The 26,433-nt window shown below is 45.2% G+C and overlaps 2 protein-coding genes across 4 annotated transcripts; one reads left to right on the forward strand and one right to left on the reverse strand.

Moving 5' to 3' along the window:
* Positions 1-987: 987 nt before the first annotated feature.
* On the forward strand, positions 988-8,555 carry ZPBP2 (zona pellucida binding protein 2). 3 transcript variants are annotated; one of them, XM_032618093.1, is made up of 8 exons: positions 988-1,180; positions 1,312-1,377; positions 2,611-2,736; positions 3,396-3,557; positions 4,222-4,440; positions 5,006-5,088; positions 6,293-6,473; positions 7,504-7,969. In XM_032618093.1, exons 1-8 carry the CDS (start codon positions 1,132-1,134, stop codon positions 7,596-7,598), a joined length of 981 nt encoding a protein of 326 aa, XP_032473984.1. In that variant the 5' UTR covers positions 988-1,131; the 3' UTR covers positions 7,599-7,969. The 3 variants fall into 3 exon arrangements, 2 of the variants coding, with proteins under 2 accessions (XP_032473984.1, XP_032473985.1); XR_004347729.1 differs by lacking the exons at positions 4,222-4,440; positions 5,006-5,088 and having other exon boundaries at positions 7,504-8,555; XM_032618094.1 differs by lacking the exons at positions 4,222-4,440; positions 7,504-7,969 and having other exon boundaries at positions 3,396-3,523; positions 6,293-6,341.
* A 5,084-nt stretch (positions 8,556-13,639) lies between these two features.
* On the reverse strand, positions 13,640-24,628 carry GSDMB (gasdermin B). The gene is given in 10 exon segments (XM_032617479.1): positions 13,640-13,783; positions 14,220-14,292; positions 14,653-14,734; positions 15,122-15,170; positions 15,275-15,437; positions 16,148-16,169; positions 18,070-18,154; positions 18,879-19,053; positions 20,869-21,046; positions 24,330-24,628. Coding segments are annotated over 10 exon segments (1,239 nt in total). The 5' UTR covers positions 24,598-24,628.
* Between the last annotated feature and the right edge of the window lie 1,805 nt (positions 24,629-26,433).

Here is a 26,433-nt window from a genome sequence, read left to right on the forward strand (position 1 = left end):
AACTGAAAACTCTTGATCTCAGCCCAAATAGTCATTCTGCACCCTGTCTGAACCTTGGGCTCTCTACCCACCAGCCTACTCAAAACCACAACTGAGGGTGTCCCGCTGCTAAGAAACAGACAACACACAGGGCATTCCGGGCCATCAAATTAGGAGCCAAGAAGGAACCATCAAAGACGCTGGCATGGTCCCCTTGGGAGCTCGCTCATCTTGACTTAGCATCCCTCCCCTCAGGAAAAGCATTTGGGGATCTCGCCTTTCAATTGGGCCCTTTCTTTAAAACAGTCTTACTTCACAACCCTGGACACATCTGCAAGTGGGGTCTCTCAATGCCGTGTGATACTCGAAGTTGAAGATGAAGATTAAACGTTCCTCTAGAGTGTGAAGGCCTGGAGATGCCTTATTGGTGCACTAGCGGTTCTTCATTTTGTGGGTAGAACACAGTTGGGTAAAAATCGGGTGTTAAGAGTTTGAAAAAGACTGTGCACACCGTTTCAGACAGTTCATGAGAAGAAAGGCATAGGAAATTACCACGTGGGGCTCTCTGCTTCCTGTGAAGTGTAAATTTTCACAAGCTTCTCCCTCCTCAGGTCCTCATGTAATCGCATTCCTACCCGCCCTGTCCCACTGGGACCACCATGTTCCTCTCGTCGATCTCTTCAGCCCCTAGACTAAGGAAGTGACCGAAACGCGAAGCCTTACGTTCTTTCTTCTTCTACTCTTTTCTTCTCTCAGGGATTGCCCAGAGAAAACCGAGCCACCGACAGCGCGGGGGAACGGCGCCAGACTCGAGGCGCGAAGCATCAGAACCATCCGCATGACGGCAGCCGCGTGCGCGCGAGGGGGCGGGGCGCTCGCTTCCCGCGCACCTGCCCAAGGCCCTGCCCTCTGCCCGCGCCCCGCCCCCAGCCCCGCCCCCAGCCCCGCCCAGGCGCCCAGCTCGGCCCACGCGCGCAAGGCTCCGGTTCACGCGAGCGTTCTCCTGCGCGTCCGCTCCCGCTGTAGCGTCGGACAGTTAGGGGAGTCGACCCCCGTCGGTTTGCTCCTCTCGGTGGAGGAGAGATGGGGAGGCGTTGCGCTGGGGCTGAGGTAGGAAGGAGCCCGCTCCTCGACGCTAGCCCCTGAGCCGTGATGCGAGCGTGGGTCCTGCTCTCCGCGGTGCTCTGGTACCTCACAGGAGGTGGGGATCCTCCCGCCAGGTCCCCTGGCCTCTCCCATCTTCTCCGTCCTGCCTCCTCCGCCCCGCCCCGCCCCACTCTGAGCCCTGGCTTCTCTTCTACGTAAAAAGTCAGTGGTTTCTTTCCTCCGCAGTTGGATGGCAGCGTAATTCCGAGCGCACTGAGAAAGGCTTCATTTATGGCAAGCCGGGACACCCAGGTAATAAGGACCTCTTCACTCCTAGAGTCTGCCCGAAGAGCCGGGGTTCCGTGGCTCTGCTAAGGTTCTTCCCGAGGAGGGAAATGGAACAAACATGTATTGAACGTATACTGTGTGCTCTGCACTTCCCGTAGGTTGTTGCATCGTTTCATCCTTACAGCGACGCCACTACGCGTCAGTTGAATCACCTTACCTAAAGCTGCATAGCTCGGTAGGAGCTAAGATTCCATTCAGATCTCTTTCTCTGATGCCACCTCACTTCCAGGTGTCCCCGCTGCTTTGCAACATGCGAGGCCCCCTCAGAGGAGTGATTTCCGGGGCTGGAAGTCCCTCTGTTTGGAATGCCCTTATCCCTTCCCTTGTTAACTAGAACTCCTACATATCCTTTACGGCTCAGCTCAAATGTCATTTGTCACTGTGATGAAACTTTCTCACACTCGCCAAGGAAAATTAGTCACAAGGCTCATTTTAGATAACTTTGGGCCGGTTCATAGCATTGGTCTGCTTTGGAATCTCTCCGTGTTTGGCGGCCCTCCCCTTCCCTGCCACCACCAAATTGTAGGACACTGTCTTCTTTATATGTTCAGAGCCTGGCATTCAGTAGGCTTTAAAATTAATATCTTGTGGGACTGTATTTGTTCCAAGCACATTGTTGCTGCTTCCATCAAATCCGAAACAGAATAGGTACTGCAGAAAATCTTCCTTGTCTGTCCCATTTAATTATTGTTCCTAACAGAGGAAATTTATAGTTAAATATCATGTTTGCCTTGCGGATGACAACGATCATCTTTAAAATAGTTTTGCAACCAAAAGATCCTTTTCTGATCTTTAATTTGATTCCACTAACCCTTCAAATTTTTTTTATTCTAGTTAGTTCTGAATGCGTACATCAAGATGTATTATGTACATTTTAGCAACTAAGACGTGGCACAGCCAAAATAAATAAATAAATTGATAAATATTAAAAAAATAAAATGTATTATGTACATTTTTATAAACAACACTATAATATCACAGAAAAAAAAATATCGACTCTGTAGCAGTCTAGAGTTTTAAGATCTATGAGAAGCAGAACGGACTTTAGCATTCCAAATGTTATAATGATATGCTGATTTTTAAAATAGTGAAATCCAGAAAGAACTAATCAAAGTAACTTTGGGAAAAAATGGTAGGAAGTGTGTTTCTTAATTTTGCTATATAATGTAGTTATATATTGTTTTATTTTTGTCACAGTGAAATTATATGTAAAATTACATCACAATAGCCCAATCCTTGTCTGTATGGATTTGAAATGTGCTGAAAAAGAAACAGTGGACCCCACCTACTTATGGGTTGGGCCTAATGAAAAGCCATTAACAGGTAAGTTATTCGATTTTAATATCTTCTTTTCTTAATGATGCAAACATTTTTTAAGAAAAGCGCTGTCATTTATTGGAATGAACAAATTGAAATTTAATTTTAACTACAGATTCACTTACTCCATATTTAGACAATCATATTATATCTTGGTCTGTGCCTTATTTTCTCCTTAGGCAAAAACTGAAGCAGTAATTTTTGTACCTTACTTCCCAAAGCTGTATTAGTTCAGAAGTTCTTATAAAACCTAAAATTTATCCTTGCAACACCTGTTATAGGAGATGAGGTAACTAATAATGTAATTTTTCACGATGTTAGGAGGGTGTCTTATAATATGAGCATTGTTAATTTCTGTCTTATGTGAAGAAATTGCATAGAACTATAAGGCAGTGTGATCTCACTTACAGAATTACTGGCATAAATCAATTGAAATTAGATGCCAAGAAATGAATTAAAGAAAACCAAAATATATTTCAAAAGTGTACTTATCTCATGTGGTTTTCCATTGAGTAATATGACAGAGTTACGATTTTGTTGAATTCTTGAAGTTAAAATAGTCCATTAATTTTTAAATTTTTGTATTTATTTGTAACCCCAAGTTTACTAAATACTGTTTGAATTGTTACATGTTAAATACCAAGCAATTTACTCTTTCTGTTTAGGAAATAATAAAATAAATATAACCAAAACAGGAAAGCTGATGGTGAAAGACTTTCTGGAGCCTTTGTCTGGACTTTACACATGCACTCTTTCTTATAAGACTGTCCAAGCAGAAACCCAAGAAGAAAAGGTAGTAAAGCAGAGATATGACTTTATGATCTTTGGTAAGAATATAGGCACATTTTAACTTAAACATTTAATATGGATCAGAATTAAGTATATGGTTTCTTCATTTAGTGAAAATGAGTCTTATATATAATCATTATGACTTATAGAGTATTTTGGGTGTATTTGACTAGGCAAACTCTTAAACTGACATCAAAATAGTGTGTCCTAAATAATCCTTTTTCAGCCTCCCACTTCCCACTGTAGGTATGCAGGCACAATCTACATTATCACAACTTTGCCAGGTAATTTAAAAACTTATGTTTAATTCCATAAAAGCAAATTAATGATCCTTTTCACTGGACTGTGCTGACAGCAACACTTCTGTAAATTAAGACCCTCACCATCAAAATCTTATTTTTTTCTTGATCCTTTTAACTTACATATATAGCCAGCCCACAGAAACCATACAATCTCTTGTACTGAGTGGGTAATATAGCAGATGAAAATAACCTTTTTCATTAAAGTTATTCGTTTTATATCTTTTTGTGAGGACAAACTGTTAAAACATTTTATTAGAAAAAATAAAATACCCCCAAAAAACCCATTTTATTAGATAAATTAAGTTTCTGTGCTGGTTTGCAAGATTGATGGGATTAACTATTACATGTTATTTGGAAATTAATGCTAGGCACAATTGTTTTATTCTCATCTTTTTTAAAGCCTACCGGGAACCTGACTATTCATATCAGATGGCTGTACGTTTTACCACAAAATCTTGTGTAGGGAAGTATAATGATCTGCTTTTTAGACTGCTGAAGAAAATCTTGGATAATTTAATCTCTGATTTGTCATGCCATATCGTAGAACCATCATATAAATGCCATTTTGTTAAAGTCCCAAAACATGGCCTCATTCCTGAGCTATTTATAGCCTTTCAAGGTAAAAAAAGTTTTAATATTTCTTTAATTTTATGTGTTTAATCTTAATTACAAAATTAATTGCCATATTATTATAGAAAGCTTATAAATAGTAGGCCTTAAATGTTTGTTAAGCACTAAAGTATGTTGTTGGTCTTAACCTGGTTGTGGTTTTAAAAATTAACACATTATTTGCCTTCAACTATGATATATTGTTGCCTGTCTTTTAGAACTTAATATCATTTTATAAATATGGGCTTTAATTATGCAGCTAATATTTAACTTATAACTTCTTATAGAATTTTAAATTGTATTTTTGAGAACTTAACAAAAGGGAGAAACCAAACCAAACCAACCCAGAATTATTACTATTCATTTTAAAGCCTTGTAGTTACCTCCATTAGCCCCCAGATGGAGTGAAATCATAATGTATAAATCATTCAAATTGTGCACCTTTACTTTATTACTAGAATTACATAGATTAAACACATGCACACATGCATACTGAATTCAGCATTTGGAGCTTTATTGGAATGTTTGGAACTTTTTGGAATCTTTCTGTGAAAATGTTATTTTTCCCCCTCCAGTTAATCCTTTTGCACCAGGGTGGAAAGGTAAATGCAATGAGTCTGTTGACTGTCAAGATAACACTAACCATAATATCCTCCAGGTGAGAATTTCAGTGTAAGGGGAAAGTATTTGAATAGTATACAAAGCTATTTAAAAACTGAAATATGAAGTATTATTGATTTTTGGTTTCAGTTTAATAAACTGAGATTGTTGCAATCTTGGCTATTTTAAAATGTTTTGTTGTGGAAGAGTACATCTGGAATGTTATATAGCTCCCCAGGTTAATATTATGTATTTTTCCTATGACAGAAGGATGGATCACTGGTCTTTGTTCGCCAAATGTAACTAAGCAGCAGCTTGAAGAACCACCTTACAATCATGTCAACCTAGGTTAAAACAGTGGTTCTTCCAAAATTGTATCTGTACTGATCAAAATAGTTGCTCTCTCCTCTGCCTCCTTAGAGGCTAAGGACATAGTCTAAAAAATCCTTTCACTCTCCCCCTCTATCCCTGAGCGCATACCCTTAATATTGTGCATGGTTTGTGGGTTATTATTAGTTATTATTTAAGCCCCATGCTCAAAAAATAAAACAAAATTTACACCATTAGCCTGTAATGCTGATTAGAGAAAAGTTTTGGTTTCCATTTTGCTTGGCTTTTTTTTTTTTTAATTTTATTTATTTATTTTTGGTTGTGTTGGGTCCTAATTGCTGCGCGTGGTCTTTCTTTAGTTGCGGTGAGCGGGGGCTACTCTTTGTTGTAGTGTGCGGGCTTATCATTGCGGTGGCTTCTCTTGCTGCGGAGCACAGGCTCTAGGTGCGTGGGCTTCAGTAGTTGGGGCACGCGGGCTCTAGAGCACAGGCTCAGTAGACGTGGCACACGGGCTTAGTTGCTCCGCGGCATGTGGGATCTTCCCAGACCAGGGCTCGAACCCGTGTCCCCTGCATTGGCAGGCGGATTCTTAAGCACTGCGCCACCAGGGAAGCCCCTTGCGTGGCTTTTTGGAATTAGAAATAATGAACTCCCGGTTATCTACATATGGAATAGACATGATGCAAATAATTCAAAACAAGTGCTTTTTAACCTCAATTTAGTTTTTCTTAACTGTTGTGCATAAAAATTGACAATAATCGATAAGGTCAAGGCTAAACTAATTTTAGTATTAACATGCAACTTTTCGGGAATTCATCTGTTGTGTAAAGCAATGGCATGTTTGTATTACGTTTCATTGCCTCTGATACAGGAGGAGAAATTTGGTTCATAGTTTAGTAATTGTACTTCTCTCTGGTGTTTTTAAATCTTAGGCAAGAAATCGAATAGAAGAATTTTTCCGGAGCCAAGCATATATTTTCAACCATAATTTTAATAACACTCTACCAGCTATGCATTTTGTGGACCACAGTTTTCAGATAGTACGAATAGATAGCTGTCATCCAGGCTTTGGAAAAAATGAAGGTCTCCACAGCAATTGCGCTACCTGTTGTGGTAATTATAAAATATAAATATCTAATTATTTAGGTTATATAGTCAGAATTCACTTAGCATAATTCAGTTGAATATTTTTAGTGGTTCTCTTTACCAAAAGAATATGTTTAGTTAAAGGGAAGTAAAAATTCAAAGCCCAAATTTCTAAATATACTTATCTTCATGTATATGAATTCTGCTAATGTAATCTTTTGTATTACAAAATATTTCTGTAGTTTTTTTTTTTTTTTTTTTGGCTGCGTTGGGTCTTCGTTGCTGCGTGCAGGCTTTCTCTAGTTGTGGTGCGTGGGGGCTACTCTTTGTTGCGGTGCGCGGACTTCTCATTGCAGTGGCTTCTCTTGTTGTGGAGCACGGGCTCTAGGTGTGGGCTTCAGTAGTTGTGGTGCATGGGCTCAGTAGTTGTGGCTCGCGGGCTCAGTAGTTGTGGCGCACGGACTTAGTTGCTCCGCAGCATGTGGGATCTTCCCAGACCAGGGCTCGAACCCGTGTCCCCTGTATTGGCAGGTGGATTCTTAACCACTGCGCCACCAAGGAAGCCCTTCTGACTTAAGCTACTATACTATGAAAGAAAACAAAATGGTCCTGCCTAGAAATTGTAAATAGGAACTAGAAAACAAGAAATAGGAACTCATAAATGAAGCAATGCAGAAGACACTGTAAAATGCTGATGCTAAAGGAAAAAGATAAGATTCTAACTCTTTTCTGTCTTTAAGATGATCAGATAACAATGTTTAAAACTTATAAATGGGGAGTTCCCTGGCGGTCCTGTGGTTAGGACTCTGCGCTTTCACTTCCGTGAAATCCTGGGTTCAATCCCTGGTTAGGGAACTAAGATCCTGCAACACGCTCAGTGCAGCCAAGGAAAAAACCTCATAATAATCTTCCACACCTTAACTGGCTGAACATTACTCATAGTATAACATAGATATAGAATGTCAATGGTGTGACATTAATGGCAATTTGTATTATTGGTATAAGATACCTCTAACTGAAATTATAATAATCTACTCCATTGTGTTTTCCTCTGCAGTGGTTTGTGGTCCTGGGACTTTTAGTCCTGATGTTGATGTTACATGTCAGACCTGCGTTTCTATCCAAATCTATGGAGCTAAATCTTGCCCATAAAACTTCAAACAAAAACTGCAACGTGAAGACTAGAGGTGAAAGCATTGTTACTTGCTTGTGGAGGTGGCGAACATAAGATGATTTGTTCACATCCCAGAGTGTCATAGATAGTTCCAGTAAGTAAGATCAGTAAGACCAAAACATTGGAAAACATACCTTTTAGAAACCCTAAAAAGATAGTTGACATGGCATTTCTAAGAAGGCATTTAATATCTCCAGTGTGCAAAGGAAAGTGTAAGTATGAGTGGATGAGTTTTATTGAAATATGTTTTGTTGTTTACAAACAATCTGTTTCCGTGTACCTAAGACTATATTAAGGTAAAGAAAAGTAGCAAAGTATAATATAATAAAAACGTTGTACTTTCCATGTATTATTTTGTTTGATATCACTCTTATATAAAGGCATATATATTACCTTTATAATTAGAACCAAAAAAGTTATTTCTTTTGGTGTCTTTGCTTTCAGTTTGTTTTTAGAATAATAGAATTTATTAGTATAGTTTTAGGTTTACAGAATAATTGAGCAGATATTATACAGGATTCCATATACCCACTCCAGCCCACACCCTCATCCCTCCCCAGTTTCCCCTATTAACATCTTGCATTAGTGTGATGCGTTTGTTACAATTAATGAACCAATGTTGATACATTATTATCAACTATAGTTCATAGTTTATATTAAGTTTCATTCTTTGTGTTCTGCAGTTCTATGGGTTTTGACAACTGCATAATGACATGTGTCCACCCTTAAAGTTTCATACAGAATAGTTTCACCACCCTTAAAATGCCCTATGCTTCACCTATTCATCTCTCTCCCTTACCCCAGAGCCATTGACAACCAGTAATCTTTTTACTGCCTCTATAGTTTTGCCTTTTCCAAAGTGTCATAAACTTGGAATTGTACAGTATGTAGACTTTCCAGACTGGCTTCTTTCACTTACCAATATTCATTTAAGGTTCCTCCATGTCTTTTTGTGACTTAATAGATCATTTTTTATTGCTGAATAATATTCCATCATATGGGTGTGTCAAGGACATCTTGGTTGCTTCCAGTTTTTGGTGATTATGAATAAAGTTGCTATAAATATTTGTGTACAGGTTTTTGTATGGGCCTAAGTTTTCAAGTCAATTGCGTAAATACGAAGGAGCATGTCTGCTGGATTGTATAGTAAAATTATGTTTAGTTTTGTAAGAAATTGCCAAACCGTGTCCCCACTTGGTCTCCCATTTTATATTTCCACCAGCAATGGATGTGTTTCTTCTTGTTCCTCATCCTCACCAGCTTTTGGTATTTTCAGTGTTTTTGATTTTGGCCGTTCTAACAGGTATATAGTGATATTTCATTGTCATTTTAGTTTTAAATCCCCTAATGACATCTGGTCTGAGCATCTTTTCATATGTTATTTGTCATGTGTATATCTACTGTTCAGATCTTTCTCCATTTTTTTTATTGGATTAGTCATTCTTATTGTTGAGTTCTAAGAGTTCTCTGTATATTTTAGATACAAGTTCTTTATCGGATATGTGTTTTGCAAATATTTTCTCCCATTTTGTGGCTTGTCTCTTTATTCTTCTCACAATGTCTTTCACTAAGCAGAAGTTTTTAATTTTAGTAAAATTCAATTTACCAATTTTTTCCCCATGGATCATGCTTTTGGTGTCATACCTAAAAACTCATTACCAAGCCCAAGGTCATCTAGGTTTGCTCCTGTTGTATTCTAGAAATTATATAGTTTCGTGTTCTTTGCATATGGATGGTTCCAGCGCCATTTGTTGAAAAGACTATCCTTCCTCCATTGAATTGCCTTTGCTCCTTTGTCAAAAATCAGTTGACCGGGCTCCCCTGGTGGCGCAGTGGTTGAGAGTCCGCCTGTCGATGCAGGGGACGCAGGTTCGTGCCCCGGTCCAGGAAGATCCCACATGCCGCGGAGCAGCTGGGCCTGTGAGCCATGGCCGCTGAGCCTGTACGTCCGGAGCCTGTGCTCCGCAACAGGAGAGGCCACAACAGTGAGAGGCCCGCGTACCGCAAAAAAAAAAAAAAAAGTCCACATCAAAAAAAAAATCTTAAAAAAAAACAATAAATAAAATAAAATTAATAAATCAAGGGACTTCCCTCATGGTCCAGTGGTAAAGATCCACCTTCCAATGCAGGGGACTCAGGTTCCATCCCTGCTCGGGGAACTAAGATCCCACATGCCGTGGGGCAACTAAGCCCGTGTGCCACAACTACAGAGCCCACGTGCCCTGGAGCCCACACACCACAACTAGATAGAGAAAACCTGCACACCACAACTAGAGAGAAGCCCACACGACACAACGAAAGATCCCGCATGCCTCAAGGAAGATCCTGCATGCCGCAACTAAGACCTGATGCAGGGAATTCCCTGATGGTGCAGTGGTTAAGAATCCGCCTGCTAATGCAGGGGACACGGGTTTGATCCCTGGTCCAGGAAGATCTCACATGCCATGGAGCAACTAAGCCCGCGAGCCACAACTACTGAGCCTGCACGCCACAACTACTGGAGCCCGCACGCTGCAACTGCTGAGCCTGCGTGCCACAACTACTGAAGCCCACGCACCTAGAGCCTGTGCTCTGCGACAAGAGAAGCCATGGCAAGGAGAAGCCTGCACACCACAACGAAGAGTAGCCCCCACTCGCTGCAACTAGAGAAAGCCCACGTGCAGCAACAAAGACCCAACACAGCCAAAAAACAAAATTTTTTTTTTACATCTTTATTGGAGTATAATTGCCTTACAATGGTGTGTTAGTTTCTGCTTTACAACAAAATGAATCAGTTATATATATACATATGTTCCCATATCTCTTCCCTCTTGCGTCTCCCTCCCTCCCACCCTCCCTATCCCACCCCTGCAGGGGGTCACAAAGCACCAAGCTGATCTCCCTGTGCTGTGCGGCTGCTTCCCACTAGCTATCTACCTTATGTCAAAAAACAAATTTTAAAAAATTAAAGGGCTTCCCTGGTGGTGCAGTGGTTGAGAGTACGTCTGCCAATGCAGGGGACACGGGTTCACGCCCTGGTCCGGGAAGATCCCACATGCCGCGGAGCGGCTGGGCCCGTGAGCCATGGCCGCTGGGCCTGCGTGTCCGGAGCCTGTGCTTCGCGGCGGGAGGGGCCACAACAGTGAGAGGCCTGCTTACCGCAAAAAATAAAAAAAAAATTAAAAAATAAAAAAAAGACCCAATGCAACCAAAAAAAGAAAAAAAAACCTTTAAAAAATAAATAAAATTAATAAATCAAGAATAAATATAAGAATATCATGTTTAGTTGTAATAAAAACTAAAACTGTTAATATGGGTGTCTCAAGGAAGTGGGACTAGGTTATAGGGTTCAGGGGTTTGAAAGGAAACTTAATTTGTTTATATTCTTCTGTACTGTTCAAATATGTCCTCACATGCATATATTATGTTTTTAAAGTTTTTATTGAGATAAAAACTCACAGTAAAGTGCGCAGATCTTAAGTGTTTAGCTTAATAAAGGTTTACACATGTAAACGTGGTTACACATCCATGTAACCACTATCCAGATCAAGATATAAAATATGTCCAGTGCCCCAGAAAATTCCCTCATGCCCCTTGCCAGGCAATACTGCACCCACTGAGATAACCACTATTTTTTTTTTCTTTTTTTTTGGCTGCACTGGGTCTTAGTTGTGGCAGGCAGGCTCCTTAGTTGCAGCTCGAGGGCTCCTTAGTTACAGCATGTGGACTCCTTATTTGTGGCATGTGAACTCTTGGCTGCAGCATGCATGTGGGATCTAGTTCCCTGACCAGGGATCAAACCCGGGCCCCCAGCATTGAGAGCACAGAGTCTTAACTACTGTGCCACCAGGGAAGCCCCAGAGATAACCACTATTCTGACATCTACCACCATCATGTAGTTTTGCTTGTTTTTCACTTCATTTACATGGAGTTATATACTGTGTGTTTTTTTAAGACTTTTATTGGTGTATTGAATATAATACACTTACAGTAACATATACTGATCTTAAATGTTAGCTCAGTGAATCTTGATATATTTCCAGCACTCCAGAAGATTCCCTCATGCCCCTTCCCAGTCACTACTGTCCCCACTAAGATAACCACTATTGTGACTTCTACCCCTATTGCTTGCTTTTGCCTGTTCTTGAGCCTCATATAAATGGAATCATACAGTATTGTAGTGGCCACGGAGGGTACCACCCGGATTTTCTTTAGGAGAACCTGCTGTGGGAAGCAGAGTTGACCGAGAACCTCTAGCTTACCCCGCTGCAGATCTGTCTTCTGAGCCCCAGCTCCCCGGGGCTACATCCAGCCACAAGCTGAGTATGAGGTACTGGAGCCTGGCCCTTCTGCCTTGATGGGGGGCCCTCCGGCAGACCACCTTTGCTCAGGTTGGCTTGGCTGAGACCCTCAGACTGTGCTGCCACCTGAGACCCTTCCTACTTAGTCTTTCCCTCCTCCTCTCCATTCCCAAGTTTTAGACCTTCGTTGTGATTTGAAGGTTTGCCATGCCGATTCCTGCTCCCTCCCTTTATTCTTCACGGGCTTTCCCCCTATTAAGTCCCTTGCATATCTGATTCCATTTTGGCACCTACTTCTCGGAAGACCCATGTGTTTTTGTGTTGGCTTCACTTGCTCAGCATTCTGTCTGTGAGAACCATCCATGTTGTTATGTGTAGCAGTAATTTGTTCTCTTTTACTGCATAAGTGTACCTCAGTATATGTATCCATACTAATATTATTGGACATTTGAATCGTTTTCAGCTTGGGGCTCTTATTTTAACGTTTCTGTGCATGCAATCTTATGGTGAAAACGTGCATTCATTTCTCTTGGGTATATGCCAAGGAAGTGGAGTTGCTGAGTCATAGGTATATGTTTAGCTTTAGTAGATACTGGTAAACAGTTTTCCAAAGTGGTGGACCAAGCTACACTCCGACAGCACTTATGAGAGTTCCTGTTGCATATAATATTTTTACAAATTTAAATGTGAAAGTGACTAGTTCAAAAGATAGATACAAAACAAATGTATGCTATATCATTCCTAGTTTAATGTTTAAGTTACCATTTTTAAAACTGCTCCATAGAAAAAATGTTCACATACCCCAAAGTGTTAATGGTGGTTATATTAAAGGGAGAAGGGGGATCACAGGGTGCCTTCACCTTGGACTGAGAAATATCTGAAATGCTTTACAACAAATATATATTTCTTTTGCTTTTAATTACATTGTCTTGAAAAATGTTACATAGAACTAAAAGGCTTATGATGAAAACCAGCAGTCTCCTCCTACACTCCTACGCATCCCTCAGTCCCGTGTCTCCTAGCTTACACTCCTATAATTGCTTCCTTGCTTCCAAAGATGTGTTGAAATCCCTTATCTGCTGCCTAATTCTCTTTATTCTGTGGGTTTCTATCTTTTCCATCGCTTTATTTTCATTTAGTGAGATTTCAAGAGGGAGAGGAAATTAATATGATCAATCTGCCACTTTTAATCATACAATCCAGGCTGATTTTTGGACATTATCATGGTAAATGGGATGTATCAAAAAATAGCGGCTTGTTTTAAAGACATCATTCTGGTGATTGGGAATAGGGATGGTGAGAATGGACTGGGGAGGGGAGCACCCAGAGGCTTGTGGGGAGAATGCTTAAAGAGCTGACAGGAGGGACTTCCCTGGTGGCACAGTGGTTAAGAATCCGCCTGCCAATGCAGGGGACACGGGTTCGAGCCCTGGTCTGGAAAGATCCCACATGCCGCGGAGCAACTAAGCCCGTGCGCCACAACTACTGAGCCTGCGCCCTAGAGCCCGCGAGCCACAACTACTGAGCCCGTGTGCCACAACTACTGAAGCCTGCACGTCTAGAGCCCGTGCTTCGCAACAAGAGAAGCCACCACAGTGAGAAGCTCGTGCACCGCAAAGAAGGGTAGCCCCCGCTCGCACCAACTAAAGAAAGCCCGCGCACAGCAACAAAGACCCAACGTAGCCAAAAATAAATAATAAATAAATAAAGTTATTTTTAAAAAAAGAGCTGACATGGTATTAGGAAGACACAGAGGTAGAATTCTCACCCAGCTGCAGCAGGATGGAGACAACAACGTAGAGGGCACGGAGAGTCCATGCCTCAGGGTCACAGCCCACGTCACGGGGCTGCTCACCCTGGTTCTGCTCCAGGATAGGCTCCACCTGGAAGGAAACCCACCAGACTGTAAAATCTAGAAATAAGGAAATATGCCAGAAATGGCAAATATTTGGCTGCACTCCTCAATCCTGAGCCCATGGCAGACGTAGCAATCCACCACGGCACTCTTGCCTGGAGACCCTCAAACTCGCAACATAGTGACAGGCACTGCTGATCAGTCAAGGTGGGGCCAACTGCCCTCCTGGGACTAACAGTTTTCCAACCCCCTTTCTTGCCCATAGGCAAGCAACAGAGCCTAAAAAGCCCATCCTAAGTTGTCCTGGAAACTATATATCTGGGGAATTGCCACAAACCAGCTGCACAGACAGCTGGCAGAGGACTATGAAGTAGGAAGGGACTCGTCACTGGGACTTCTGGATCCTTGAGAGCACAGGCATTCACTTCCACTAGGACCTGGGCCCTCAGCCCAGGCTGTCTTACCTTGTCCTTCAAAAAGGGCAGGGTCCCCTTAACTAGGGCCTCAGCAACAAGCCGCCCCTCCTCAGACAGCTCAGGGGGCAAAAAGGAGGGTGGCTGGTAGAGAGGCGAGGCACATAGTGGGACGGGGCTTCACTGTCTGGTGAGAGCTGGGACAAGCATCAGAAGTTCCAGAGAGCCCCAAGGAGTGCTAGATGGAGGTTCTTCCAAAGGGCTCCTGCTTTCCTCTTAGCCTGCAGGAGGTCGTAGGGGAAGAGGAGGCTGTCCCTCAATCCCTGGCCTGGGAAAGATGGCCAGTGTCTGAAGTGTGAAGTTCTATGCCTCACAAAATGTAAAAGGCAGCGTATACCCTCTTCCTCCCAAGATTTGATTCCCCACAGGCCCCTCTGCTCAGCATTTCCTCCACACCAGCTTACATCCAAACCCCTCCTCACCCATCAAGTCATCCAAGAAATCCGAAACGGCTTCTGTGTGCTCCTCTATCAAGATCCCAGCAGCGTATATACAATGGAATATTACTCAGCCATAAAAAGGAACGAAATTGGGTCATTTGTAGAGACGTGGATGGACCTAGAGACTGTCATACAGAGTGAAGTAAGTCAGAAAGAGAAAAACAAATATCGTATATTAACGCATAAATGTGGAATCTAGAAAAATGGTACAGATGAACCTGTTTGCAAGGCAGAAATCAAGACACAGACGTAGAGAACAAACATATGGACACCAAGAGGGGAAAGTGGGGGTGGGGGGGTGGGGGGATGAATTGGGAGATCGGGATTGACATGTATACACTAATATGTATAAAGTAGATAACCAATAAGAAACCGCTGTATAAAAAAAATAAAATTCATTGTTTCAAAAAAAAAAAAGATCCCAGCAGCGTTAAAAAGGCTGCATGACAGAACCTGCTGGGCCTTCCATCTGTAGCTCCCCGGAGCGCCGGACCTCAGACACCTAGGACCAGGAGATGGGGGAGATAAGCCCACTCCCATTATAGCAGGTTGTCTCCGCACTGGCTCCTCCCTCTCTCTGCCCCAGTTCTTCCTTGGGCCTCTTACTCTTCGCTCTAGATCCTGCAGCTCTTCATCCTTGCTGAGGCACTTGGTGAAGCAGCTTAGCACCTCTTTTCGCTCCTCAGTCGGATTCTGGAGGACTCGCACCATGTCCTGCATCCTCTCCTTCACGCTTGGGAAATCCTCCAAACTCAAGGACTTCCCAGTAGAGGCAGAAATTAAGAACCCCACCCACCTAGCCTAGCAATCTCCATTACCAAGGCCCCCCAGACGCCATTCTTTATCTATCTTTCTTCTGGAGACCACCTCTCTGTATATTCCCTTCTTCTAGTCTTTCCCTGTTAAAACATCCTTCTTCCCAGAGGCCCACCAGCATTGCCTCCCGCTGACCCCACTTCCACCTCCCCAACTCACCCTCAGTCTTATACCAACCCCCAATTCTTCTCCATCTGCAGGAAATCAAAGCTTATGCTGTCCTTTCCATTCAAAGTGCAAGCTTTGGGCCCCAGCAGGAGTAGTGAGGATTTAGAGGAAGTTAGAGCAGTGGTTCTCAGCCTCGACTGTGCATGAGAATCCCCTGGGGAGTGCCCAGACCCGATGCCCAGACCAGGCCACACCCCCAGATCACTTAAGTCAGAATTTCTAGAGGTGGGACTCAGGTATCACTACTTTTAAAGTTCCCCCCAGGTATTGTCTACAACCCATGAGAGTCACTGTGTTTAGAGGAGACAGATGCACTCTCCAGACTGAAGTTGAAACCTGCTTTGGGCACTGTCCTACCCTTCTCCTCCCAATGAGCTCCACTGCCACTCACACGGACTCAGCTGCCCCACCTGAGCTGCACTTCTTGAGGCCAGAGGGCTCAAGAGTGAGGAGTGCAGCTACCCTGAACACAGCTGGCTTCCATCCTTACCTAACCAAGATGAACCGCCATCTTTCTCTGCAGAGAGGAAGAATAATCTCAGAGAGTCTTCAGGTCACCTCCACCCACCTGTGGACCTTCTTGTCCCAGTGGTGGAAGTTTTCAATTCTGGACTCTGAGCCCTCACTGCCCATGCCAGGGAGCCTGCATCCTCATCGTGTGTAAATGACAAAGCACTGTATTTACAGACCCCTTCCTACACCCTCAGAGACAGCAGGCGTAGGATTACGCCTAGATGATTGAAGGAGAAATGGAAGCCCAGAGAGGGCCGCTCAGCAAGTTTGGATCAGGGCAGGAACTGGAATCTATCCCCTGACTCCTCTGTTATGGCACTTTAGTCTCTTTTGAGCTAGCAAGACCTTGCCAGGACTGAAACTGCAACTTCCAGAAAATTTTTCTTGAATTTTCTGCTCCATCTAGACTTCTCTCTACTCCTTCACAAGGCCTTTTAGGCAGTAACAACCCTTACTGGATTCAGGGAAAGACTCTGAAATTCCAGAGGAAGCCACGCGGTACGTGGGCCTCTCACTGCTGCGGCCTCTCCCACCGCAGAGCACAGGCTCCGGACGCGCAGGCTCAGCGGCCACGGCTCACGGGCCCAGCCGCTCCGCGGCATGTGGGACCTTCCCAGACCAGGGCACGAACCCGTGTCCCCTGCATCGGCAGGCGGACTCTCAACCACTGCGCCACCAGGGAAGCCCCCTAGTTCATTTTAACGTCAGCATAACCGTGGCTCAGGAGGCTGTAGAGCTAGTGAGTGGCAGAGCCAGGACTAGGCCCTGAGACCGTCTGACTCCTAGTCCAGTGCTCCTTTCAGTGCTAGTGCTATTGTGTGAGAACTGGCCAGGCAATTCAAGTGTGCTTCCTAGGCCAGTAACCCTTCAGTAAGGGCTGTGAGCCCAGGATCCAGCACACTGACCTGCACAGAGCAAGTCAAAGTTGGCGGAGCCTGGAAACCCTAGGTCAACATGCAATCCAACCTACTTCTCCAACAGGCAGATTTTTCTCCTGCCCTTACCACAGTTCCCACCTGGGTGCATCCTATTACATTCTTAGCACTAAGAACTCTATAATCCCAGGCCATTTGTTATCCTCTTTGTAAAAATAGTATCCTTGCCCATTCTGGAATGATGAACAGGAGGCCCAGAAGCTCACTCACCTTCTGGAAAGGATTTTTCTTTTCTGCCTGAGAAAACCTAATACCTAAACCAGTTTGTAAAAAGAGAAAGAGAGAAAGACCAGTTATCAAAAAGCTCCGTTCTGGGACTTCCCCGGTGGCACAGTGGTTAAGAATCCACCTGCCAATGCAGGGGACACAGGTTCGTAACACTGGTCTGGGAGGATCCCACCTGCCGCAGAGCAACTAAGCCCCATGCACCACAACTACTGAGCCTGCGCTCTAGAGCCACGAGCCACAACTACTGGGGGCCCCATGCCTAGAGCCTGTGATCTGTAATAAGAAGCTCACGCACCGCAACGAAGAGCAGCCCCCGCTCTCAGCGACTAGAGAGGGCCCGCGTGCAGCAATGAAGACCCAATGCAGCCAAAAATAATTTAAAAAATTAAATTAAAAAATAAAAAATTGTTTTTAAAAAAGAAAGCTCAGTTCTCTTTCTGTAAGGTCCTCTTTCTCCCCAACCTTCCCACCCTGCCCTCCAACAGAAAAAAAAAATACTGGGAGAGAGATGGGAGTTAACACTTCTAGGGAAGAATTAGTGTCATGCTGGGGCAAACCCTGGGTCAGTGGTGTCTGAGCAAGGACCCTTCATCACCCTTCTTCTCATTCCCTGGAACTTCCCCCCACCTTCCAGCTCACCAGGGCCCCTCCAGGCTGACATAGACCCCAGCTGAATCAACCCCCACCCTACTCATGTGTTCAGGCTCCCCCATCCACCCCGCCCCACTAGGCCTTGCTTACCCATAATCTCTGCGTTGGGGAAGACTAGCTGCTTTACTTGATAGCCCAGGACCTTCTCAGGGGTGATGGTCACTTCCGTTTGGTGCTAGGAAAAACGAGCTCAGGTTGATTGATCCGTAAGTGCTTGACATAGTTATCCTGCCTGATCTCCCAAACAATCCTGGGAGGCAGACATTTTTATCCTCATTTTACAGATGAGAGAACCGAGGCTCTGAGAGGGTCAGCAGATGAGCCCGTTTCACAGCCAGTATAGCTGAAATTTGAACCCGCATCTGACCCCAAAACTCATGTTGTTTCCACTTCATTCAACAAATATTTATGGGGAATTCCCTGGCCATCCAGTGGTTAGGACCTGGCGCTTTCACTGCCAGGGGCCCGGGTTCGATCCCTGGTCAGAGAACTAAGATCCTGCAAGCTGCGTGGCGTGGCCAAAAAAAAAAAAAACTTATAGAGGACAAAACATGCCCGTTTTGTTCCAGGCATCGTGGCTCCTTCCCTCCTGCCTCCCGGAAAGCGAGGAAGACAATGAACAAGCAAAAAACACCCGAGTAACTATGAACCGTGGGAAGCGCTATGAAGCAAATGAAGACAGAGCACCACTAGAGAGTAACAGGGGAGAGGCTGAGTGATGCCACACAGACTTTGTTGGGGCAAGAAGAGAAGTCGTAAGAAGGCCAAGGAGCAGGCAAGACTGCTCAGAGAGGTCTAAAGGAAGAGCTGAAGAGTGTGGCGGCTGGAAGGCAGCCCCTGACCTGCAGTGGGTGAGCCGAGCTGGCTCTCCCACAGTCCCCACCTCCCAGGACCCTAACCTCGTGTTCATATCGGGGGCCAAAACATTTCACGGGGTCCCAAAAAATATATTGCTTTTCACTTTTCAGGATTACAGTCTTTGTCGCCTTCAGAGTTTCCATCACTAGATAAAGGTCTTCTCTCATCGCCTGGACTGATTGGAACGTAGGGGGCTCTTTACTCCTCTTCAGCTTTCTGGAGGGAGTAGAGGGGCAATGAGAGGGGCCCCACCTCCCAGGGACATTTCTCCCTCTCCAGCAGCTCGTTTCTATTTGAGATTAAGTGCCTCTGAGGCCGGAAGACCACAGCACCCCCGTCCCAGTTCACTTTACCCACTGTGGGCGGGAACGGGGTGCAAAGTGGGAAGGGAACCCGCTAGCATTTCTGGAAGGTTACAGCGTACCAGCACTGTGAGATACTTCACGCGTCATTTCATTTAACCCTCACCGCCCCGCTATGATGTAGGCAGGATTGCATCCGTTTTTCATATGACGAAATTGAGGCTTAGAGACAGGTCGTGAATGGTCCAAGTTCACACAGCTAATAAGTGTATAACTGGGATACAAACCCCAGTCTGTATGAGTCCAAAGCTTGTGCCCTTCCCATGGCACTGAGATAGGTATCTGCCCAGTCCACAATACCCCCTTCTCTGAGAAGGGGCTCCAGCTCCCTGCACTGGTCTCTGGGGCCTGGTTGAATTGTCTACCCTTGGGGGTCCATGAGGCATCTCTGATTCCACAAAGAAATTCATTTGGTGACTTAAAACAGCCTGATGGAGGACTTCCCTGGTGGTCCAGCAGTTAAGACTCCACGCTCCCAATGCAGGGGGCCCAGGTTCAATCCCTGGTCAGGGAACTAGATCCCGCATGCATGCCGCAACTAGACCCCAAGCGGCCAAATATAAATGTATGTATAAACCTCCCTCCCTCCCTACCTGATGGAACTTCTGGTATTCGCAACCAAAAGACCCCCAAGAAAGTCCTACATCCTTGCCTGAGCAGATCTTCCTCTACCTACCCTCCCCCCCACAACTCTATTTACACATTCCACATAGCTTCACTCTAGAAACAACAGGCTTGCTAGAAAAATTGAGTTCCCTCAGAAAAACTGCAGAAGCCCCCTCCCTAGCAATACCGTGATGGGTAGGGGTAGATCAAAGGACCAGTACAATTTCACTGCAAGGCTTTCAGTTTTTAATTAAAGAGGAAAAACAAAAGGCATCCACCGTGCTCAGGGAGGGCTAGCCCAGGAGAGCGGTGGGGCCCCTTCCCCCGACCCATCCACACTTTCCAACAATTGCAGCTAGGGAAGAAGACACCGATACCGACCACAACATGACTGCTGAGGAGGAAGGCTGGTGATATCCCTCTAAGTCTCTTGGAAGGACCATGCCCTCAGCTATCAGAACTTCTGTGGCACTTGATTGGTGCCACCCTGGTGGGGTGGGCCGGTGGCACTTCCTGTGCAGGAAATGTTCAACGGGGGTGCTTTGATTTCACTGGGCTTCACTTCAGCTCTCTTACCAAGTACTTACCATGTGCTGGGGATAAACAGAGAGGTTAGTAAAGTCAGTCCCTGGTCACAAGTTGTTCTGAGTGCAGTGAGGGGAGGGAACATGGAAACCACGGGCTTGCCGCAAGGCAGAGTGAAACAGGAACAAAACACAGATTTGAGCAGCACAGTATAGGAAAACAGAGGACAGTGGCCTCTTGAAAGCAGCCAGTTTTGGTCCAAGCCCAAGAAATCAATCACCCTGGAGGACAGCAGGGAAGTAAGTGAATTGAGGACCTCAGAAGAAGGGCTCCTGGAGGCTGATCCTGGAAGAATGAGAAGGCTTCCTGAGGGTGGAGAAGAGGAGGGCATGCTTGAGTGAAGGAGTGGGATGGGGAGAGCTGGGAGTAGGGAGTGGGAGGCTGCACCAGCCAGGGGCCCCCCACCTCAGATGCTCTTGGTGCCCAAAATGGGCTTCTCCCTCCCTCCCTCCCCCTTGCTGCCCGCATCCAGCCTCACTTGTTCTTAATGGAATCCAGGAATTTCTGGAGTATCCGGGTCTTTGATAACTCGATGCCCTGCTCCAGGGACCTGGAGAATGTTATTCCCACGTCAAGTGTTTTTTCTTTGGGTAATTTCACTGTCAAACTTCCCTTTGAGTCTACGCTGTCCATAACTTGGGACTTAACCTCTTGACCTGGAAAGAGAAAGGTAAACGTCACACTGAGGCTGACCCCAAAAGATCTCTCTCTAGAAAATCCTCCCTGGTGCATCCCGTCCTGGGCTCCCCTCCACGATCCCCTTCCCTTCTGAGGAATTCTTCCAGCTGTGGCTCTCCAGCCAATGCTGTTCTCACCAGAAGTCATCATGCCTGGAGCCCACTCTGCCACCTTCTTACCAAATGACCTTGGATAAGTCACATCACCTCTGAATCTGTTTCCTCATCTATAGAAGGAGAATTTTTTTTTTTTTTTGGCTACGGCCTGCGGCATGTGGGACCTTAGTTCCCCAACCAGGGATCGAACCCGTGCCCCCTGCAATGGAAGCTCGTTGTCTTAACCACTGGACCACCAGGGAAGTCTCTATAGAAGGAGAAATATTAATAGTACCTACTTCCCGTGCTTGAGGAAATTAATAAACTAATGCAGTTAAGCACTTAACAAAGTGCCTGGCACACATACTAAATGTTCAGTAAATGTGAGCTAGTCCTATATAACTATTTGAGAGGCTGAAATGAGACAAGGAAAAGTAAAGTGAAAGAATTAGGAGGCCCTGACCTTTGGGAAATAAAAGTTAAGCAGAGTTCAGTCTCTGTGTTTGTGTGCACTGTGCAGGTGTGAAGTGAGGCAAGTCTGGAAAGTTGCCCACCCAGGTGGACTCTGCCCAGCCTTGCATAAGGCCTTGCATAAGGCCTTGCATAAGGGCGTGGACTCCAAGTCAGTTGCTGCCCTGGAGCTAGTGGAGCATATGTGGAGATGCTGCCAGGCTGCGTGTCCTTCTCTCAGACCTCCCAGTTCTGAGCCTACAGAGCAGGGAGAACTTCTACTGCTGGATTTGGGGGGCAGGGCCAGATTTACAGAGAAGAAATGCATTTTGAAACTGGTGGAACTATGACAGACCTAGAAATAGTGCCTGAAATCAGTCCTGTGTGTGGGACGCTAATGTCTCAGGGCCCAATTGCTTCTTGAGTAACGTAAAAGTTTGTGGGTACTTTATCAGAGAGAAAGAAAAATCAAACCTTATGCACACAAAGAATACAGTATGGGGGAATTCCCTGGCGGTCCAGTTGTTAGGACTCTAGGCTTCCACTGCAGGGGGCAGGGGTTCAATCCTTGGGTCAGGGAACTAAGATCCTGCAAGCCACACGGTGCAGCAATCAATCAACCAATCAATGAAACAGTATGGAGGAGGAGCAGGGGGAAAGAGTAACTTGACAGTGGAGAAACCTGACAGGCAGTACCTCGGCCAGCTGACCAAGGTCAACATCAACAGTGAGAAGTCATGTTGATAGTACATAACCCTGATAAGATGTGATGGGGACAGCACTTTACCTCTGCAGTCTTCCTCCCCCAAACCCATTACCTAGGTCTATCCATAAGAAAAAAATCAGACAAATTCCAATCAGAGGGGTGTCCTACAATATGCCTGACCACTACTGCTCAAAACTGTCAAGGCGGCTTCCCTGGTGGCGCAGTGGTTGAGAGTCTGCCTGCCGATGCAGGGGACGCGGGTTCGCGCCCCGGTCCGGGAAGATCCCACATGCCGTGGAGCGGCTGGGCCCGTGAGCCATGGCCGCTGAGCCTGCGCGTCCGCAGCCTGTGCTCCACAACGGGAGAGGCCACAACAGTGAGAGGCCTGCGTACCGCAAAAAAAAAAAAAACTGTCAAGGCCATCCAAAACAAGGCAAGTCAAAGAGGAGCCAAAGGAGACGTGACAACTACATGTAACATGATGTCCTGGATGGGATCCTGGAACAGAAAAGGAACACAACATAAAAACCAAGGAAATCTGAATAAAGTATGGACTTTAGTTAATTAAAAACAACAACGATGTACACCATCTACACCATCTAGTTAAAAAAATAATAATCTGTTTGAAAAGGGAGCAGGCCAAGTTGCTGAAAATCAATTTAAATGACCAGTTCATCTGATTCTTAAGGACTTTTTTAGTTTGGTTTCATCTCTCCCTCTGAATTTTTTTATGCAAACAGACAGACTTTCCCTTAAAGCAAGTTAACTGACTTAGTCAAAATTTTTTTTCCATAATTAAACTTGCCCCTGCCCCCTGGGGAGTAAGATGATCATTGCAAAACATTCTAGTCCTGCTTTAAAGTTTTCTTCTGTTTCCAGTGAACTTGTCTTTTTTTTTTTTTTTTTTTTTGAGAATTAGCTTTTAGTAAATTGACTCTTGGCAATTCTCGTTTCAGAGATTTGACTCAGAGTCTTTGAAAAATACTAATCTGAAAATTTCCTAAAGTCCCTTGCTTACTTAAACCCCACTTGTGGAAAAGCCCACCACCTCAGAGTATTCTGTGCACTGCTCTTGGTCACATAACAGCAGTACCAGGCACGTGGCAGGTGCTCTAAAACTATACACTGGTGTCGTTAGAATTCTTTTCCATCTCTTGGTGAGATCCAAATGGGCTTTGGCAGAGATGTCTGAGCTGTAAAACTCCTCACCATGAGGCGTGAGATGCTGCAATAAGTCTCCAAGTGAGGGTTCATCAACACCTATCCTGGGGCTTCTGAAACCCAAGAAACCCCAGGAGTCGCTGAGCTTGGAAGCAGGGGGATGGAACAGACTTCTCTACTAAGGCCTTTGAGCCCTTAAGGGAGTTCTGCTCACCAGCAACTTCCCATTCAGCCATGATCTCCAGGAACAGGAAGGGATAATAATAATAACCGCCACCAGTAGAATGATTGAGGCGAACTTTTATTGAATGCTCCTTCTTGCATGCACTGTGGTAAATGATTTATGTAATTTATCTCTTTTGATTCTTGCAACAGTCTTCTTGAGTTGATAGACGAGGAAACAAACTTAGATAAAACCACTTGTCCAGAGGTCACCCAGCTGGTAAGTGTGGCAGAGCCAGGTTTCGAAGGCAGATGCCCCCAATTCTAAAGCCTGAGTCCTTTCCTAACCACTAAGCTAACTGCCTCCATTTAATTATCCGTTTAAATGATAAACATTATAAACACACAAGAAGACCTCGGCTAATTTAAAAGCGAATTATTTACAAAGGAAAAAAATAGGAAAGACGACTATTAAAGAAGAGTTTCCAATAAAAATAAATTTCCATTTCCCCTATTCCCTTCTCCCCATGCAGCTCTCCCGTACATTTCTTTAATTGAGGTGTATGGACGTGTACATACAAATACCACGGTTCCTTTTTTGACTGGCTGACCTCATTGATAGCAATGGGGTGTTGACAGTGGGGTAGCGTAGGCGTAGACAAAGTCTCTCACCCACCTCATACGGACCTTGGAGCCCAGGAACCAGCTTATCAAACAGCCCTTCACCCTTGTCCATCTCCAGGATGTCCTACAGGGTGAGGTCTCTCTTATATTGGTATCCAAAGAAACGTCTCCTCTCCTTCACCAGATAGAAGCAGTGGAATCTGTCAGCATCAATGAGGCTTCTGACAGCGATCATATCCCCACCAGTGTCCATGTGTTTGACCACAGCTCTTGCGATTTTCTCAAATACCACGAGCATGGTACCTGGACCAACTGGGAAAAGGAAGCCCATTGCAGTTTGGGGGAAGGAAATATTGGTTCAGGTTTTTAAATCTTCTACCTTTGGCAGCTTGGGGTCAAGAAAGATCCAAAAGTTCTAGGCCAACCAGAACGGTTTGCCTTCCCTGTTTCCAGAAGGTGTGGTGGTCACTACACACTAAGGTGGGATGGCCATCACAAATGCTGGATTCTCCTCTGCCCCTTGTGGAAACTTTCTGGAGGAAAGCTGGAGTGGTGATTGCCCAGAAGGAAAGCGAGATCTGTTTTCTGCATCTCCCACAGCAGAGTTGCCCCTTGTTCAGAGGGGCCTGATGGGTGGGAAGGTAGGCTCACCATCCCCAGCCAGACCCTCACCAGTGCTGATGAAGAGGACCCAGGAAGAGATGAGGGGCATGACTGCCAGACCTCACATTACCAACCGCAACAGATGACTCGCTTCGCTCTGACCCCTGGGCCACCCCCACTTTCCTGTTCTGCAAGGCAGTTGGATGGTTGCCCCTACCAACCATTTCCCAGTGAGATGGTCATAAACTGGCCTCAGAAGGAAACAAAAGAGAAAAGGTAGTACTCTACCTTTGTACTCAAGAGTGGCTTGGAGCTAGGTGCTCTGGACAGCCCCCCACCCCCAAGTCCTGTCTCCTCAGTTTCTGGTCAACTTCTGAAGGGTCCCCTTATACTTGGTAAAATAAAATGAATCCCAAAACCCCACCTGGGGCATCTCCCTCCACCCACTCTCCCCTTCACCCTCTCCTGGTCTACTTTTGTCTCCATCTTGCCTGCCCTGCGGGACCCTCCACGGGCCCACCACAGGGCCAGCCTGACACAGCTGCTCCTCCCCCATTTCAGTTCAGCAGCAGCTCTTGTGTCCCCACCACATTGGACCCTTCGGGCTCTCTTTCCTCCAAATCCTTCTTACTCTTTCCCCTTCCATCAATCATTCCGCATCTCCTTCCCTTTCTTCAGGCTCCTCTGTCACCCTCCTGAGGCCAGATCACCCCTCACAGTCTTCCTGGCCACCTTCCCCTAAGTCCCTTCTGGCTAGCCCAGGCACCTACTCACCCATGCTCCCTTCTCTGCCCCTGCCCCCATCATGGTGGCCAACTCTCCACTCACTCCCCACCTAGGAATTCATCTGGTTATATGGAAAGGCTGTGCCCAAGGCCCACAGTCCATCTCAGGGGCCACCCACCTCTTTTTTTGTCCTCAGCTACTCACCAAAAATGGAGGTTGAAAGAGTCCCCTCTGTGTAAGATCTCTGCACGGTTCCTGGCCACTGTGTCTCAGGAAATTATAATACAGGAATTGAAAAAAAAAACAAAAAACCCCAAAAAAACTGGAAAGCTAAGTGCCCCACCTCTCAGGCTTTTAGATAAGCCACATTATAGCTAGGGTGGAGGCAGACAGGCCAAAGGTAAGAAACCAACCCTTCCCTCCTCCTGGACCCAGGGAGCAGGTGGGAGATAGATGACAGACATACACAGATGATAGATATACACAGATGACAGATACACAGATGACAGATATACACAGATGATTGACAGATATACACAGATGACAGATATACAGATGACACTGCACTGAATGTGCTGTAAAGACTCCTCCCTCTCCTGGTCATGTGAGCCTCAGTAAGTCCTATTCCCTCCCACTCATGCTTATGGTGGGGAGAAGGAAGCAGGAAGATTCCTCTGAAGACACAAAGGCCAGGAGGAGATGCAGCCCTCCAAGGCAAGGAAGAGAAGTGAAACAGGGCAGGAATTCAGAGGAAAGGACTGGGCACCCCTTGGGGCTCTGCCTTCTACATGAAGCCATTGCTGAACTGACCTCCTCCCTGGCTGTGTCACAAGCTAAG

Source organism: Phocoena sinus, chromosome 20, assembly GCF_008692025.1.
Source record: "Phocoena sinus isolate mPhoSin1 chromosome 20, mPhoSin1.pri, whole genome shotgun sequence".
Classification (NCBI taxonomy): domain Eukaryota; kingdom Metazoa; phylum Chordata; class Mammalia; order Artiodactyla; family Phocoenidae; genus Phocoena; species Phocoena sinus.